This window comes from Apium graveolens, chromosome 3 (genome assembly GCF_009905375.1).
Source record: "Apium graveolens cultivar Ventura chromosome 3, ASM990537v1, whole genome shotgun sequence".
NCBI classification, from domain to species: Eukaryota; Viridiplantae; Streptophyta; class Magnoliopsida; order Apiales; family Apiaceae; genus Apium; species Apium graveolens.
The window spans coordinates 90,382,266-90,401,008 of record NC_133649.1 but is presented as its reverse complement, the minus strand read 5'-3'; the positions used below and the strand labels follow the sequence as shown (position 1 = coordinate 90,401,008).

Below are 18,743 nucleotides of genomic sequence, written 5' to 3'. Positions count from 1 at the left end.
ACCATGCTAGGTTCAAATGTAGTTCCAAACATTTCTAATTTCTCTCAGCAAAAGCTATCACCTTAAACAGCTTGATCTATAAAAGCATCTCGAAGAAGCAATTTTAATCTAAAATTTAAATTTAGACCAACAACCCATCTAAACTATGATTTAAATTTAAAAATTTTAACAAATTTGAGCAATGTTCCCATCTTTTGATTCAAATTACTACTATTCATATATTATAATATTTAAATATTGTATTGAACTATCTTTTTTTTGCAAAATTATATTAAACTATCTAATCTTAAATTTAATTTTTATTTACGGTTAACTATATATATTATATTTAACTAATTCATTTAATTAAAAACTAAAATTTTCTAACATTGGTAAAAAACATTAAAATTGCATATTTAATTAACGAAAAACTATTTTTTATTAAATGTCAGTTACATGTTATTTTTATTAAGTAATTAAATAGTTATAAATCAATTTTAAATCGAATAAATTAAAATATACAAAAAAGAATTATTATATTTTAGCTTTATTATACTTATTTAACCCTCGAAATTTTATGAAATATACACGTGAATCCTTAAAATTTTAAAACAAACCTCCTGATCTAACCCATTTACATCACTAACACTATTTCCATTTAAAATAGTCCGAATTTTTATATCAGATGTAAACTAGTAATTTTCTTAAGTTTAATACTGTTACTCAACATAATTAATTTATGTTTGTCATTGAAATTTTAATTTTCGTACACATATTCGAATCTCACGGATAGAGAATTTATGATTATGTCTCGTGAGTCATGAGTCAGAGTCTGTCGCTTATTTGCGGTTTACATTGGATTCACGTGATTTGCAGGCTATTACGTGAACCCAAAAGTATTTACTTTGATTCACGTGATTTGCAGTTGCGGGTTATCTACGGAAAAAAACACAAAAATATTCAAGTTGTTACACCTTAATTATTAAAAAATTTACTCAAACATAATCCGCTATTAATTCATTAAATTTACTGGCCTAAATTATTATGTCAAAAGTTAATATTTTCCTCAACAATGAACCTAGACAAAGGCAACAAAATTCAAACATTATCTTCAAACAATAATTTAAAATTAATTATTTTAGCAAAGTTGTTTATTTTGTTACAGAATATTATGACAAATTTGATAAACAACCTAAAATGTCAATAGCGCACAAAATCAAAATCTGCTAAATAATCTAAAATGTCAATGCAATTGTGTCATCAGAAATGACCGGCCATAAGTATTAAGAACGCGTTAAGTTGGAAGAAGGATCAAAACATGATTAATATCAAAGTTGAATATGAAGTAGTTTAATGAGGCTATCTTATATATCTGGGTAAGGTGATAAAAGAGTGCATATTCAAACATATAGAGTTCAATAATCAAAATGAGAGTTGATAAATTTGTTTGTTTTTATCCTTGAAATTTTAATATTTATACACCTTAACACAGAACTTTTAAAGTTTATACACATTAATACAAACTTTTTAAATTTTATATACTTTAACATTTTATCTAAGATAATCTCTGTCATTCATCCGCCGATATTTAAATTTTTATTAATTTTACCGGAAATAGGGCTAACACGTACATATGTTATATTTTAATATTCAAAAGGTACGCTTTTAAATTTTAAAGATTTATGTATATATTTCATGAAACATTGGGGTTAAAAGTATAATAAAGCCTTATATATTAAATCAAATTTGGATTAGTAAATAGTGTTAATCAAAATTTGAATACATACATCAAATTTGAATCATTACTGAATGGGATTTTGAAATAATTTGCCGCAAATTTTAAGTTTTGGATCAATGATACAAATATCTTATGTCAACTTTGCTATATGATCAAATTTATTATTTTCATTCTCACTCTTTCACCTCATTTTAGCATCATCTTTTTGGAAAATTCTCTAATAATTGATATCAAAGATGCCCATTTTACTAACTTAGAAAAAAGCGTAATATAAATATTATAGTATCAAAAAGTAATATTTTATGTATGATTAGACGGGGTTATAGAAATGGGAAATCAGACTAAATTAGATTACCGATTAGCAATCCCGAATTAGTAGCCTAAATAACTCACTTGCACTATTCAATAGCTATACGAGCAAGTTCAAATACCAGATATAAAATAATTATAATTAATATTATAATTTAGTGTTAAAAAATAATTTTGGTGTTAAAATAGTTTTTATGTTTCATGCTAGTTCTATTTTATAAGAAAAAAAATTCATATTTACTTATATTTTATCCAACTCATTCATTTTAATTTAAAATGAATTTTTTTATATTATATTATTAATTATTTGATGATGTGACAATAATGAATATAATTATATTTGACGCTAAAAATTGACATTTTGGACCAATATTTTCGGACCATTCATTAAAATCTTATTCTGTAAAGTATCTGTGAAGAAATATTTATTATATTTTATACATCATAAAATCTTAGAAAAAGATATATCAGTACATGAAATTTCATTACTAAATTAACGAATTTGCTACATACCTAAAATACATACACAACGTTCGGAAATTTATACAGACAACTACAGGCGTATCAGAAAAAAGACCACCTTGGAAAGCCTGGTTTAGAAAGAGATCACACAAATCAAATTACAGTACGAGGAATCTCCCCCATTCTTATCTGCTTGAATTATAAAAAGCCCTCTTGAGTTATAGACACAGCTCTCATCAATTCTAGGCTAGGGTTTACTATAACAACCCTCCCATATCTCCTCTGAATTATACAAATTACAGGTGGCCCTGCCATTTGTCTATGGAATATGACCTCCACAACAGCAGCGGTTAGTTCACTATGTCATTTACACTCATACGGCTGTTTACTTTTTCGTCTATTGTTGACTTCTTTACATTTCCCTCTCTTCGGTTTTCGGGTTATGAATTTATATTATGTTACTGCTATTTTCGCTGTTTTTTTTGTTTTGCTGTCGATTTGTTAGTGTTATTTTCATCCGGGAGTGTGTAATTTGAGTTAGGATTCTTTTGTGAAATTATAAAATTGTGGATATATTCTACTCCTCTTCAATTGAGATGAGAACCAAGGATGAAATGTTGATGAACACTAATGATGGAATCAATTAGTGTTGTATATATATTATATATCGAGGGATATGATTAATCCTAAGAAATTAGGGATTTCTTGTAAGAAAGGTACGGAAGAAACCATGGTAGTACATTGGTACAGCGAAGCATCTAAGTCTACAAGTTCAGTTTATGATAACTTAAAGGCTTTGAATTGCAACCCCATAAACAATATGTTTTAGGATAAACTTAATTCGTGGAATGAATCACATAGAGTGGCGGAACTAGAAAATGCCGATATGGTGAAATTTCTAAGACACCTTTTAAGGATTAAAGAGGAGAACAAATGAACAATACAACGTTGCATTAAGATTAAATGTGGGAAACAAGAAAAATTAATATTGTTGCACTTGCTTCAGGTTGAGCAAGGGTGGCGTGTATTTTAGTGGCATTAGTTCACAGACATAAGCATATATTGACTCACCAAGGGTGGGCATGGCCTATCCCCACAGAGAATAAGCACGAAACACTATATATCCGCAGATATATTTTAAAACTTCAATCAATAAAATTAGTCAACTCTTATCAACAACCATGATTACAATTGTGCAGATATTTTAGTGCTTGGTGAACAAGTATGATGCTAAAACAAAGGAAACATATATTAATTGAAAATCACTACCTAATAATTAGCTTCTAATATATATAATAAAGGGAACAATTATCTAATATTAATATACTTTTACTAATAAAAGAATTACAACTAACTTTTTGTTAGCGATGCACATAAAATAATTTAACAATTAAATTATTGGTTTCGTGCTCCACATCACCCATATTACTTTAAGGTTCAAATAATTTTACATGAATTAATGTTAAACAATATTTTTCACAGTGGTCTCATGGTCTTGGACAATTGAGGTGCCACTAATACACACATGAGATCGCGCGCGCACACACACATATATATATAATATAAAATATTGAGGATGGAATGTGAAATTATATGATGAGTGTGAGAAATTGAAGATGAATCAAGCGAAGCTATTTGATGGTTTATGTATCAATTTGACCAAAAAAAACCTTAATATTTTCTTAAAGAGAAATTGAATGTCAACTCTAAAAAATATTACCTGTGTAAAATGTAAATACTTGTGGAGATTTTCAACATTTAATATTGACTTTCTTTTTCTAAAACCTTTTACTGAAGTTAACCATATGATTATTCTCTAACAATGGCTTTGCAAATTCATTCCATTAAGTATCCGAGAGCGCACTATCTTGCCTGTCCTTTGTTATTTGTGAAAACCTATTTCAAGCCATTTAGATATTTTCTTACACCTGAAAATTCGAGGTCAAGTATTCATCAGAGAGAATGATGCGGGGCTAGAAAATGTTGAATTGGTTTGAATGTCACTATTTGGATATGAGTCTACTTATAAATTTTATACTTGTATTAGCTAACTATGAAAATTCTAGGATGTAGACAGTAGATAAGTATTAGGTTGTAGGTACTAATTAGGATAAGTTTCTTTTTTGTAGTACAAACATTTTTTCTTAAAATTGAAAAAAATTGGATTTCCTTTTTGAGGTAAGAGGAAATCGGTGTGAACAGAATCTCCTTTATTAAACATATTACAATATTATGAGTCATAATTTATAAAAATTTGATAAATAAGCTTCATTGATTTTGTAGAGATAGGTTCCTTTACCTTGTCCTACATCAAACAATTGGGGGATAAGCAGAAAGTAAAAAAGTTATCAAATTAATTGATTTAATGGTTTCCTTGTTTTTGTTTTTAGTCTGAAGAAGTCAGTTACCTTTGTACACTTTTTTTTTATATAATTGTAATATGCTTCTTGAATGAACTCAGATGTTGATGCCTTTCTAAATTTCTGTTTTTGTTTTTGTATTAAACATTTTTAACAACAAATACTACAATGAAATATTAGCACAGTCGTTATTATGGTATTGCTTTAAGGCTAATCTATAAGTAATTGTGACCAATTAATATTACATATTGATACTCGAAAATTTAAATGAAGTAGGAATTAAGTGATATAGGAAAATATTAAAACCAAATAAGCTATGTTAAGCTACTTGAAAAACAAGAAATTTATAGGTTGAAGTGAGTCAAATGTTGACATCTTCCTCTCCATAGATTTAGATCACATCCGATTAAAAAAACGATCTAGAATCTTAATGCATATGTTGATATTCTAGGTAATAAGTAGGAAGAATGTGACTGGTACAGAATAGCCTAAAACTATACTTTTGCCGTTTATAAAAATATAATAATCTGCTATCTTTTTTTTTGTGTAACCTACGTCCTAGTAATTTACAAAAAAAAAAACACTTACATCCTACCAATTGGAAAATACATCCTAGCAATTGGAAAATATCAATCGAATGTTACATAATTACATCACAAAGTACTTATGATGCTGCAGGTACTGATGATGAAATCCAACCATCACATTTTGATAGAGTTTCCGTAGGGGGTCATTATAGTGGAACGAGAAGGTTTGTACCAACTCCAGCCTCATATCCTAGGATGCAATTTGACATGGAATCCCAAATCCACCAGCTTGAGCAAGAAGCATACTGTTCAGTACTTCGGGCCTTCAAAGCGCAGTCTGATGCCATTTCATGGGTAAAACCTTTTTCCTTTGCATGTTTTTTATTTCGCATGCTTATAAAAATGTTTCATTGTATGTTTACTCAGGAAAAAGAAGGTTTAATAACAGAACTTAGGAAAGAATTAAGGGTTTCGGATGATGAGCACAGGGAGCTACTCTCAACAGTTAATACTGACGATATCATTTGTACAATACGAGAGTGGAGAAAGGCTGATGAGTCCCAAACAGGCATGTTTAATGTGTCCCAACCTATGCATGATTTGCTACCCAGTCCAACAGTTTCAGCATCTTGGAAGAAGCAAAAGACATCTCAGTCGGGATCCCTTGCATTTAGCAGACCAGTGCAGGGTTCACACAATCTACCAGCACAGCCGTTACCTGCATCTTCAAAATGGGCACCTTCCTTTGATGCTGGAGGACAAAAGTCTAGACCTGTATGTTACTTGTGTCTTATATTGGTGAGAGGACTGAAATTGGATTACTATAAAATGACATCTGTTTGTTTTTGTTACTTATCAGGGACCACAAGTGCCTGCTCTCTCGGCACGTTACGCATCTACAGGTCCAACTCCAAGGGGTGTTTCCAATGGGAATGCAACTCCATCCCTCTTTTCAATGAATACTAATGCTGAGGTAGTGAGACGTGATCCACTAATTGGAAGGAAAGTGATGACCAGATGGCCTGAAGACAACAACTTTTATGAGGCCGTCATTACAGATTACCGCCCCGAAGAGGTAAGTTTGTGATTTGAAAACGGAGATTCGTATCTCCTTGTCTTTTGGGATCAATAAATGTGTAGGCAAAATTGCAGCCATAATTTATATGGTTTCTCTGTTTCCCGTATGTTTTTTGGGAGGGCAGCCACAATTTATATATAAGTTCTCTGTTTCCCGTATGTTTTTTTGGGAGGGAAGGGAATGTAATGGAAGAAACGGGGGTGGGGGGGGGGGGTTAAAAAATAAAATAGAATGACACCTTTATTCTTTGCTCCCTAGTACCCATCAATTTATGATCTGTTTTAGGTGTTTATCTTGCATCTTGTTTTCCTTCTCACCATTCTGGCCTACTATTCCAGGGTCGGCATGCTCTGGTCTATGATAGAAATACCCGAAAAGAGGCTTGGGAATGGGTTGATCTCAAAGAGGTAAGTTGCACTCTTCTTTTATTAGTGTATGTGTCTATTTTCTTGCGTGTATTACATCCCCTATGGCTTTGAGCATGTAGGATCATCTTCATGGACAAGTCCCTTTACACTCTAAACTAATGCAGAGCTTTCCTAGCTGTGTTTGCTCAATATAAGTATGTTGACTGAAAGTTAGTGCTATTGTTCTTTAGCTTTGTCATCATTCTAGTATCCTTTCACTTCCTCTTCTATTTTATCCTGCATTGCAGCTTGTTATCACCATTTGTTTTGGGGTAGCTTGCATTCAGGTTGATATGCCCTTTGATACATAACCACTTGTTTTTGGCTGAACATCACTATCTGATGATCGACAAAATGAAAATAGTCATGCATAACTTGTATGCATGTTTATCATGTTTTTTATCTCTCATTTTTTGCCCAGTTTATTAAGAAATCTTTGTCTTCCCTTTATCCATATGTAGGTCCTCTCTTATAGTATACCAGGTAGTGGGTACAGGCTTTATTGTCCTTGAGTCTTCTTTGCCACCTCTCATGAATAATGTACCTTGAGTGTTGGTTGAATATTTCCTTTGCATTTATCTATTAACAGAAAGATGGAATATTGTATCTATTAACACTTACTCCAGATTCTCCTAGTTGGATCTTTCTTATTCATAATTTGCTAATCATTATTATTGTTAGCATATGTCATTGACGGGAAGCGATTCTTCTAGTTTGATCTTTTAATTTCTTGATATTATTATTGTTATCTTTCATTGTTAGAGTTATGTCGTTGACGGTACTTCCCAGCGTTGAAGTATTAACTGTGACTCTTTCTTTATGCATAATGTTGGTAGATTCCTCCTGAAGACATTAGATGGGTGGATGAGGATGCAGGATTATCACATCAAAGTGGTGTTGGTATACAAGGACCTGGAGATAACAATGACATTCACGGAATTTATCCCAATATAGGAAGAGGAAAGGGGGCCATGAGGGATCAAAACGAGAAAGAATTTCCACTTTCAGAAAATGGTGTTGTGAAGAAGGCTTCGGATGAAATTGAAATACTTCATACGGACACTCTAATAAAGGAGGTAACTTCTGAATGATTAGTGAAATTAAGAACACTGGTAGCCTATCAATTTTCTTGAGGTATCTAATACTTCCAGTGTAAGCGCAGGTCCAAAAGATGTTTACTACAACTCATCCCAGTCTGCTTGAAATTGAGAAGGCAAAGAAAATGCTGAAGGTTGTGATTGAATATCTAAAGCAAATAATTTATTTATTTTGATAAAAAACATTTGAAGCAATTTCATGCTGTACCCAGTATTCAGAAATTGAAGATGTAATTGTCATTAATAATGCAGGAGCATGAGCAAGCACTAATGGATGTAATTTCAAAACTTGGAGATGCAGCCAATGGTGGAAGTGGTACAAGTTGACAAAGTTTCTTTATACCTCTACAGTATTCTTTATTTTAATTGACGTCTGTGCTAACAAGCTCTAGTTCTACTTGTGAAATTTAATGCAACAAGTCAGTGAATGTTTAATGCTTTACATAGAGTTCCATGCTCTGGAATTTAATTTTTATTTGTCTATGGCTTTCAAATAGGTGCAGAGCAGAGATCACCACATGGTCAATTTGTGGATGTAGAGCAAAGATGGAGGAGTTCCCTGTACGGTGTGAACAACCATGTACCTGGATCTGAAGCTGAGACAAGGGGAGAAAGGGCAAATGGTCCTGTAGTGGGAAATGGGACTCTAAACCAGCAAGATGATGATATTATTGAAATATAATGCAAAATTAATTGTAAAATGATTGTTGGATCTTGCCTTAGAGTTGATGCTTACATGTTTTGTGTTCGACTAGAAAGAGCACAGGTAATAATCTCGTTGGAGCTGTAAACTGAAAATTGCATTCACAGTAAAGAGTTTTTTTTGAAGATTATTATGCATGGGTAGTTAGCAGGTTGTTGCAAACTATAAGAACCTGGTCCATAACTATTTGTGTAACACAGCTTAGAAGCCGAATGTACATCCTTTTAATAGAGTAAATTACAAGAGCGTGGTTAGTATTTTCAAATTTATGGAATGATGGCTGAAATTTCTTTTCGCGTTTCGAAAATGTGTTTGCTGTTAAGTTCGTTAACTTTGCTATTTTAACTTAATTTAAAAGTTTAAATTGGAGGGATATTTAAGTAAATTAACATGGAATTAAATAGAATATACCTTTACTAATTTCTCTATTTCCTTTTAGAATAAGAAAATGTATCTTTAACAAAAGCGCCCAACATTTTGTATTTTTGTATCTATTTAATATTTTATATATATTATTTATTTTTATCGAGCCGAACTCGAATCGAACCGATCATATTTCAAATTTTTGTTAATATTTAGTGAATTAATTCGAGCCGAGCTCGAGCCTACCGAATATTTTACGAGTCGAGCTTCGAACTTGAACTTAAAGGCTCGGTCGAGCTCGAGCTCGAGCTCGAGCCCGAACTATATTGATCGAGCTCGAGCCGAGCCTGACAATATTCGGCTCGGCTCGACTTATTACACCCCTAGTTGCTACCATGAAAGCTGGTGAGTAGTTGGGTGGAGAAAAGGAAGGAGGTGGAGGAAGACGGGGCAAGATAGTCAATTGTTAATTAATTATTAATTAAATTGATTTGATAGTTAATCAATCAATTATTTAATTTGATAGATAATTTTAATGAGTGTCCTCGATTAGTGCCTTGATTGAAGGCTTTTCATGTTTACCTTTTATTTTGGCCTTTTAGAGTAAATAATGTGCCAATTTATTTGGGTTGTTGTGGTCTTTTAGAGGAAATAATGTGTTAATTTATTTGGGTTGTCTTGACCTTTTAGAGGAAATTGTGTGCCAATTTATTGGGTTTGTTTGTGTCTGACTAAAGTTTTATTTGGTTAGATTTTAATGTATTATACGTATATTTATTTTATAATCTTATATAATATTCTCTTTTATTATTTTAATATTTGTCTTTGTCTCCTTTTGTTTTGGGTGATATTTTAGTGGCAAAATATTTGGCCCTATTAGAGGATATTGAGTGTCAATTATTTTGACTTTTTGTGTCTAACTGAAGAAATTTCCCTTTGTTTAGATTTTACATAAATGTTAATATTTCTATCCATCATATAATTATATTATTAAATTGAATTTCGGTATTAATTGAATCTATATCTCTGACCGAAAATAATTTAGTGATTAAATTATTTTATTATTTTATTCAGGTGTGATCTTTGGATAGGATGTTTGCTGGACTAGATTCGAAAGTCGAGGATTTGACTTAATGTATAAGTAGTTTGTTCGAGCATATACTTCAGGTGGGTATTTCAGTAGGAAGGTAGATGAACGAGTTACGAAAATCAAAAGGTTGCTCAACGAACAGTCTACTGGAGCAAAGATTTCAGATAAGTAATCGTATTTTATTTTATTTTATTTTTTGGGTGTTTTCTCTTCAGTACTTAAGGCGTTATTGTCTAAGTTTCCGAGGCCATCATGCATGACCTTCGGTTAGATGATAAACTTTATTGTGTGAAAAAACTCCTTTTTCCTCTTTTGTATGTCGGTACAATCCATATTCAAGATTTCATATCTCACCGACAAAAAAAAAAGAAAAAAAATGTATCTTTTTTTCTCTTTTATTTGTGATGTCTTTGAGTGACGACCTTGAAGATGAGATGTTGAATCTCCCTTAACTTCTTATTCATTGGTTGATTACACCGTCATTTTCGGCCGTCTGTTCGGTTGCACATGAGATGTTCCGGCAAGAGTTCTGATTTTTGCCATTTGGTGTGGATATTTTGATAAAAAAGATTAAATTTTTGGTGGGTTTTGATGAGAAACTGTTGGGTTTTTGCTAGGTTTGATTTTTAATTAAAGAGGTGAGAGTAAAGTGTGATGTGCTTATAATTGTGTGTTTATATTTGATTGTAAGATGAGAGATTAAGAGGGTTGAGGATGAGAGATTAGAGAAAGAGGAAGATGAATCAGGAGAGTAGAAAGTATAAAGCACAGGTACATATAATCAGAAATTTGGGGGTTTGTGTGTTTATGTTAACCGGAGATTTGGGGAGTTTCGATGGAGGGAAGATGGTGGTTATTGATCGAAGAGGAAGATGGGAGAGATTGGGGTCGTGTTTATGTTGTGTGTGTATTTTGGATAGAATGAAGTCATCTTGTTGTTCACCTAATATGATTATTTGATTAAGGAGGCTTATAAGCTGATTGAACAAATTGTAGAAGTGGGTGATTTGTCTATTGATGAGTGTTATAGCTCCCTCGTATCTTTGTTGTAGGTTTGTTCAAGTTTTGGTTGTGGCCATTAGATTCTTGCTCAATTTGATTTGATTTTTTTCGATTTCAATTGGAGAAATACCATGATTGTGTGTTGTTGTTTGATATTAATCGAGTACTCATGACATAAATTGGAATGAAAAGAAATTGATAAACCAAGTGAACCGAGTTGTTTTGATCTCGTATGAGGCTGCCGGAAAATTGACCGGACTTGGTACCCGACCGGAATCTGGAAAACCAAATCCTGCAGCTTGTTCCAACCTATTTTTTAAATAATTAATTAATATATATGAATTGGTTTGAATTTTCAGATAATCTATATATCTATATAAAATAAAATCCCGTGTGGATGACGTGGCCGGTCTCACCTTCCTCTAACCTAATTTCTCTCATTTTCAAGGTTTCTTGTACTTTGGCCAAATTTTTAATTAAAAATCTTATCTATATTAGGCCTTTTCATCTCTCTGATCCAATCAGCCACCAACTTTTGACTTTCCATCTCCTAACTCAATCAGTTTAAACTTTCCCTCATGTCAATATATCTAATTATGTATGCTCGTGTAGCTACAAAAGCTATGCCGGGTGAAGAGGGAGAATTCACCAGCCGCATATTTTTTGCCCAATCAGGTTTGTTTTTACTCAATTTCTGATTCATGTTCAATATATCGTGTTATAGTATGTATCAATTTTCAGTTGAATTTAAGGCAGAGAGAATTCATGCTGGCAGAAAAATTTTTGTTCACTAAGGTTTATTTTTACTCGATACCATTATTTTATCTTATATATGTGGTACAACTATGATACCGAGGTTGGGATGGTAATAGAAATGCTACTATGTCCGGGTTAATTTTTTTGGTGCTGAGTACTGAGATGGTGGGATACAACTGATACCACGGGAAAGACCGTTCCATGTTAATCCTTAATTACTTTTTAAGAATGGGCTGTTCTGCAAAACTTAGAGCACATTGTTTGCACTCACAAAGGTGCTGACTATGGCAGTTTCAGGTATGTGTTCTAAACTTTACAGTCAACAATTTGTTCAGACATTATTAGAAACTAATAAAAAATTGAAGCTTAAGAAACTATGCATCTCCTACCTGCAAATTAACTTGGTCTTCTTATGCATAGAACATGCATATTCATCGATGTTGAAACTGTTTTAGAATTCAGGGTTGAATCTTCTTTGCCAATGCACCACACGCCGGCCAAGCGAGCAGCTCCAAGAGCTTCCCAGGCTCAATCAGGTATTTTAAGGTGCGTTTTGGGACTTGAATATCCATCTATAAATTTTAAATCTATCATATCATACTGAATATATTTACTTCCAGAACTAAGGACCAAGCTACCAAGGGTACCATCACCCGCAAGCACATCCAAGCGTACCATGAGTGGTAAAATTAATCAAGCGCCAAAGGTATATAAAATATGTATAATGCCAACACACCCTAATATACATGCACAATAGAGAATTTTTATACGAATTTTTAGTAGCTTGGAGTGTCGATTACCTATTCTGTGATTTCAACCTCATTGAGGTGCTCCAAAGTAAGTGTTTTTATAAAATTAAAAAGAAAGTGTTTTTTTTAAAAACTACAACCGAGAGTTGTGTGCAGTTATCATAATTGCCTAGCTGTATTAGTTTTAATTTTCAGATTTGATTTGTAGGTTTTTTATCTTCAAATCCTTGTATATCTTTTAGGACTTCTCAGAAATTGTAAATTATTTCCAGAACGCGCATATCCTTATTTTTCAAATGCGAAATTAAGGTTTTGTAACTTATATTTGTGTTGTAGGATTACTTCTTTTTTTCGATATGTTTGTGCACCAACTGTGTCTGGGTAGTAACTAAATTAAGGTGGTGTGCGTTCTTGGTCAGTGGCTACGTATGATTCATTATAGAGTTTGCCAAGGTTTGCTTTAATTTTTTTTGGGTGATCATGGCTCTTTAAATTTGCATTGCGATCCTCTTCAATAGATATAGTAATTTAATATAGACTATCCATCTAACTTTTCCAATATTAGTTGTTGACATGACGAACTCGGTGTTGCATGGCTGATTCTTTGTTGTCTTTGTGTATATAGAGCTTTCAAATTGATTAATCAGACTCTGAAACAGGGTGCAGCCTCGTGATTGATGCCTAATGGCCGTTGAACTAACCTGCACTGCTGTAGAGGGTGACTGAGACAAGTAGTAGAGGTAATTGTTAAAGTTCAGCAAGGGCATGTACGCCTTCCCATTTAAACTTATAGCCAAATGCATCATTAATTTATACTTGGATAGGCCACTATGTTAAACTAGAGTTTATCGCATAAAGCAAATCTGAAGCTAAGATCCAGGGGTGGTAATGTGGCTGTTTCTACAACTCTTACTCTATTTTATGTTTTTTGTAAAATTTCATAATGATATACTTAAAATTTTCTATAACCAGTACAAAATATTTAAGATCCGGACTTTCACTATTACAATTAAGAATTTGTAGAGATATGTAGCAAGATGACGCTATGTACACTTCAATGGTCATTATTTCCACCACTCATATAGGATGGGTATAGTTGAAGAAATACATAATCTTTAAATACATAAGTAAGTGCAATTGACGGAAATCAAGAAACCACGCTGCTGATAGTATGAAACTAAAAAGATAATCCACCATTTTACAAGTCATCTCCTTTTTTTTTCCTCATTTCTGGTATATTTTCTGTTAAATATACGGTATCACGTATAATTTTAGATGTTCCTTACTTTGCTTTTAATATCATGATAGTGGCAAAACTTGAATGCCTATTATAACAACTCAGAGAATATGTCTTTCTTCCATTGTGTCTGCTTCATGATTTTGGAGGTGCCTGTACCGAATTGTCTATCGAGTTGAATATGATATTATGGTTTAAAATTGGCAATATTGTACCGCCTTTCTAATTATGACAGAGACCCTTCACATTTCTCCCCAACTATCTAAAGATTATTATAAATTGCATGCAAATGTGATTGGCCTTTCAGATTATTAGTATTTCTTAAAAAGAAAATTTGCAGGTTCGAGTTTAAAAATGCATGCAAGTGCTGCATTGAGAACTGATTCGTCGACAGTTTGCATTAATTAGGTTCTTGGTTATATGAGTGAGTGAGGGCTTTACAGTGTGTTTTGTTAGGGGGAACACACACAAGAATAGAACCAAACAAACAATGCAAAACACACTACTCAATATATGACGCGGAAAAACCCACGTCCCAACTTGTATTATTAATCAAAATAATTATCAATAATACAATCAATCTCACCAAACGGTATTCACTCAAGCGATACTTAAGTCAAACAATACTCAAGCATACATCAAAACAATAACATGACTATGTATATATAGCCTTCACAAACTTAGCCAACAAGACATACATAATCTGATTACAATAATAATTGTCTACCTATACAATTATTACCCATTCCCATTATAATGATAATTGACAACACATACAATTATTACCCAACTCAATTATGATAATAATTGTCTACCCATACAATTATTACCCAATTCAATTATGTTTTCTATCACCAAGACCATACTACCTATTGGGTTTAACCCCAACAATCCTCCCCTTCAACCCAATATGATTTCATGCACAACCGAATTAACGGTCACCATCAAGTCCATCGACGTCGATCGCCCAATACCTCCCCTCGAACAATAACCCCTCCTTCTAGTACAAAAAGATTTCTCTTATCTTTTCGACCTTTGAGTATCTCTAAATCTCCTTTAGTGACTTTCAACATACTGTTCTTCATCATAACAGTATATCCCAAATCAACTAATTTACCCAACGAAATCAGATTTCGATTTAACTCCAGTATGTATCTTACTTGAGTTAACTTCTGAACACGACCGTTGTGACGTTTCATTGTTACCTCACCAATGCCAGCAACCTTTACCGTTTTACCGTTCGGTAAAGTTATAATCTTTTCCTCACACTTTTTATAGGACGAGAACCACTCCCTCCTACCACATATATGATAAGAATATCCCGAGTCAAGCACCCATTCTTCTTTTGATCCCTTCTCTTCTTGAACCAAAAGAACATCTTCATCAGCTTCTACAAGCGAAACACTACCCCCTCGATTTTTCTTCAACTCTCTCAAGTCTTCTCTTGCCTTTGGACACATAAATTGTATATGACCCAATTCCTCACAATAAAAACACCTGATATTAGGGTTATGTTTCTTAGCATACTTCTTTTCCGTATCACGCGAACGTACCATAAATGCACTTCCATCAGATGTGTCGCTCGATTCTTGTTTCATCAATCTTTCGGCCTCCAGAAGAACAACAATAGTCTCATCCAAATCTAACTTCGTTTTCCCAACCAATAAAGAAGTCATCACAGTATTATACTTCTTCGGTAGAGACACTAGTAGTAGAACAGCTTTGTCCTCATCCTTTAATTTTTCATCCAAATTATTTAACTGGTTGATTAAGCCATTAAAACGATTCAGATGATCTCTTAAATCTCCGTCTTCTTCCATCTTGAGCCCAAACAAATCTTTCTTGAGAAACAGCTTGTTGGCCAAAGACTTTGAGTGATAAGTCTTCGTTAACTTCTCCCACAAATTCTTGGGATTGTCCTCTTCAAGAACATCATACTTGATTTCCGGTGCAAGGGCCAACCGGATCGTTGATGCCGCACGTAACTTCATGTCTCCCCACTTTGTATCATCAACTTCAGTAGGCTTCTTCCCTCCGAGAGTCGCATATAACCCTCGTTGAATTAACAGATCTTTTACCGTACTTTGCCACAAGGTAAAATTATTTCTTCCATTAAACAATTCAATTTCAAATCCCCCAACCTTCTCCATCATGAACCTTGGCTCTGATACCAATTGTTAGGGGGAACACACACAAGTATAGAACCAAACAAACAATGCAAAACACACACTCAATATATGACGCGGAAAAATCCACGTCCCAACTTGTATTATTAATCAAAACAATTATCAATAATACAATCAATCTCACCAAACGGTATTCACTCAAGCGATACCTAAGTAAAACAATACTCAAACATACATCAAAACAATAACATGACTATGTATATATAGCCATCACAAACTTAGCCAACAAGACATACCTAATCTGATTATAATAATAAATATCTACCCATACAATTATTACCCATTCCCATTATAATAATAATTGTCAACACATATAATTATTACCCAACTCAATTATGATAATAATTGTCTACCCATACAATTATTACCCAATTCAATTATGTTTTCTATCACCAAGACCATACTACCTATTGGGTTTAACCCTAACATGTTTTGCTGATTTTGGTGGTATATGACTTTACATTGTAGAAGACATTTTGATTTGGAATCTTCCCTGCCTTCCAATACCTGAAATCCTGGTATTGCTTCATGGAGAACCTCACAATTGATGAACAGGCACACTAATAATGATATTCAGAAATTTAAAAGGGTTGTTGGTTTGTTTTCTGCAGCTCCTAACTCTTTCCAGAATACTTTCACTCACCAATATATAAGCAAAACAAGAAGATGACACATTTTGCCTGGCATGTTTCTCACATATAATCAGGTTTGCATAATTTCATATCTATACCTTATAATATCATATCAAAGTAGCTTTATTTTAATCTTTAGACCGTGAATTAGTTACACTTATATAGAAGTATTTATATTTAAAAGTAAGTTGCGGACAACCAATAAATTAGTTTATTTCTTTGTCAATCTTTATTCCCGGTGTTTATAATCGAGTCTGTTTTATTTTTTTGCATGCGTACAGTTTCAGGACCAAGCTAGGGGTAGGATTGTCACGCTCATATCAGGAATTCTATATATAACAATAAACGTCGACAGCCGCAGTGGATTTGAAGATGGAAGATCAACCATTATTTATATACTTAGATGAAGGATGTTGATATGTAATTGCCTCAATAGTGTAAAAGTCTTTATTTGACATTTTATCTATTTTTAAAGAAAAAATATTTTTCAAGCTTTCAATTTCCAATTATAGCAAGCGAGTCAACTAAAATTGCTTCTATTCATTTATTTTCCCGTACCAAATTGATACAGATTTACATATTTTTAATTATAAAAAAGGGTACTATGTTTCTGACTATAAAACCGATGTAGCCTTATAGCATTAATGTAATTATGTTTTCCTTCCCCTCTTGTACTATAAGTTTTTGGTTAAGTGTTCTTTAATAATGTTAATCATATAAAATGTGTATATGTATTTTATTTTGATACGACACTACCTATAAATTAATACATACAAATTTTTTTTTAATTTGCCAAAAATGTATTGCAACATATTATTAACAACCGCGCGAAGCGCGGTTTTTTCACCTAGTTAATTAATAAATAATTTATCGGGTAAATATTAGTGAATTATCCAAATTATCCCTAGTAAATTAAGAGTAGTTAGTACAAATTTGACGACAAACATGTTTTTTAAAGACAGACAGGAAGGGAATTTCAGTTGTTTTGTGAATTTGGAAATTCGGCCAATATTTTAACAATACTTCCAATACCGTATACTATTTTGGCGTAAAATTTATACCAAAATGATATAGAAGTTACACTATTTTCATATTTATCTTCAACCCAAATCCACTGAATCTTACATTATTCTTGTACTATATAGGGTATTTTATTCGGTGTTCTAGAAATCGCTAGGCGCGCCAGGACGGTGAGGGTACCTTCGAGAGATTAATCGGCAAGTCGGAGATTAATGAGAACATTAATCGGAAAAATATAAATATTATTTTTAATTTTTATAATTATATAATTATATAATTATATAATGATTAATATGTCAAATATTTGTTTGAAAAAAAATAGAATATTATTAAACAATATCTACACATTTGACATGCGTTATGACTAATTATTGAGTTCACAATATTAATTATATTCTAGTTTACACTTTTAAATATTATTTTTATATTTTAAATGAGAAAATAAATATATTAGATTACTTATTACTCCCCCGCCCCCTCGATTTTTTACATTAGGGGATGAGGCTCAGCACACACTTTAATGCTGTTATCAAATGTAGTTGCATATTCTTTTCTTAATTTTTTTTCTTTTAAACAAAAATATGTTGTTCAAATTTTAATACTAAAAAAGAAAATTTTAAAAATAAATTACAGAAATATATTTTATAGTTGCCTTAAAATGCGTGTAAAGCATGTGAGGGACGGAGGTATTATTTCTTACCAATTATTTATATTAGAAATTGACATGATATTGTTTGAAATTATGAAATTAATAAATTAAAATTATAAAAATATAAAAAAATAATATTTTTTAATTATTTTCCGTCTAGACCGTTTAGAACCGATTTTTGACTGCGTAACCCATCTAATCCCGATTTTAACCCGATTTTTTGAAAAACGCATAAATTACCCCCTAGGTCCGAGTCGGGGTGTTTTAACACTGTCTAGAGATATAAAATACATTATAAAAATAATAAAATTAGTTAAAAAAAATAATTTTATTTTAGGTATCGAAAACAAAGATAATATTGTTATTAACAAAAAATCTAAAAATTTCAAAGATAATATT

At 32.3% G+C, this 18,743-nt stretch overlaps 1 protein-coding gene and 1 long non-coding RNA gene across 3 annotated transcripts; both read left to right on the top strand.

The window, feature by feature from the left end:
- Nucleotides 1–2,548: 2,548 nt before the first annotated feature.
- On the top strand, nucleotides 2,549–8,790 carry LOC141712587 (protein EMSY-LIKE 3-like). Its single transcript, XM_074515576.1, has 9 exons — nucleotides 2,549–2,837; nucleotides 5,527–5,729; nucleotides 5,802–6,149; nucleotides 6,235–6,450; nucleotides 6,792–6,860; nucleotides 7,697–7,936; nucleotides 8,023–8,091; nucleotides 8,210–8,273; nucleotides 8,455–8,790. Exons 1-9 carry the CDS (start codon nucleotides 2,810–2,812, stop codon nucleotides 8,637–8,639), a joined length of 1,422 nt encoding a protein of 473 aa, XP_074371677.1. The 5' UTR covers nucleotides 2,549–2,809; the 3' UTR covers nucleotides 8,640–8,790.
- A 1,700-nt stretch (nucleotides 8,791–10,490) lies between these two features.
- Nucleotides 10,491–17,060, top strand: LOC141710815 (uncharacterized). 2 transcript variants are annotated; one of them, XR_012571070.1, is made up of 6 exons: nucleotides 10,491–12,168; nucleotides 12,327–12,407; nucleotides 12,492–12,577; nucleotides 13,280–13,360; nucleotides 16,655–16,749; nucleotides 16,957–17,060. It is a non-coding gene; the product is annotated as an uncharacterized LOC141710815 (long non-coding RNA). The 2 variants fall into 2 exon arrangements; XR_012571069.1 differs by having other exon boundaries at nucleotides 12,327–12,417.
- The last annotated feature ends 1,683 nt before the right edge of the window (nucleotides 17,061–18,743 follow it).

Coding starts and splice junctions, on each gene's coding strand:
- LOC141712587 (XM_074515576.1), top strand. CDS start 2,810: ATGGAATATGACCTCCACAACAGCAGCG. Junction 6,451..6,791: donor CAGATTACCGCCCCGAAGAG/GTAAGTTTGTGA, acceptor CTACTATTCCAG/GGTCGGCATGCTCTGGTCTA. Junction 7,937..8,022: donor CGGACACTCTAATAAAGGAG/GTAACTTCTGAA, acceptor GTGTAAGCGCAG/GTCCAAAAGATGTTTACTAC.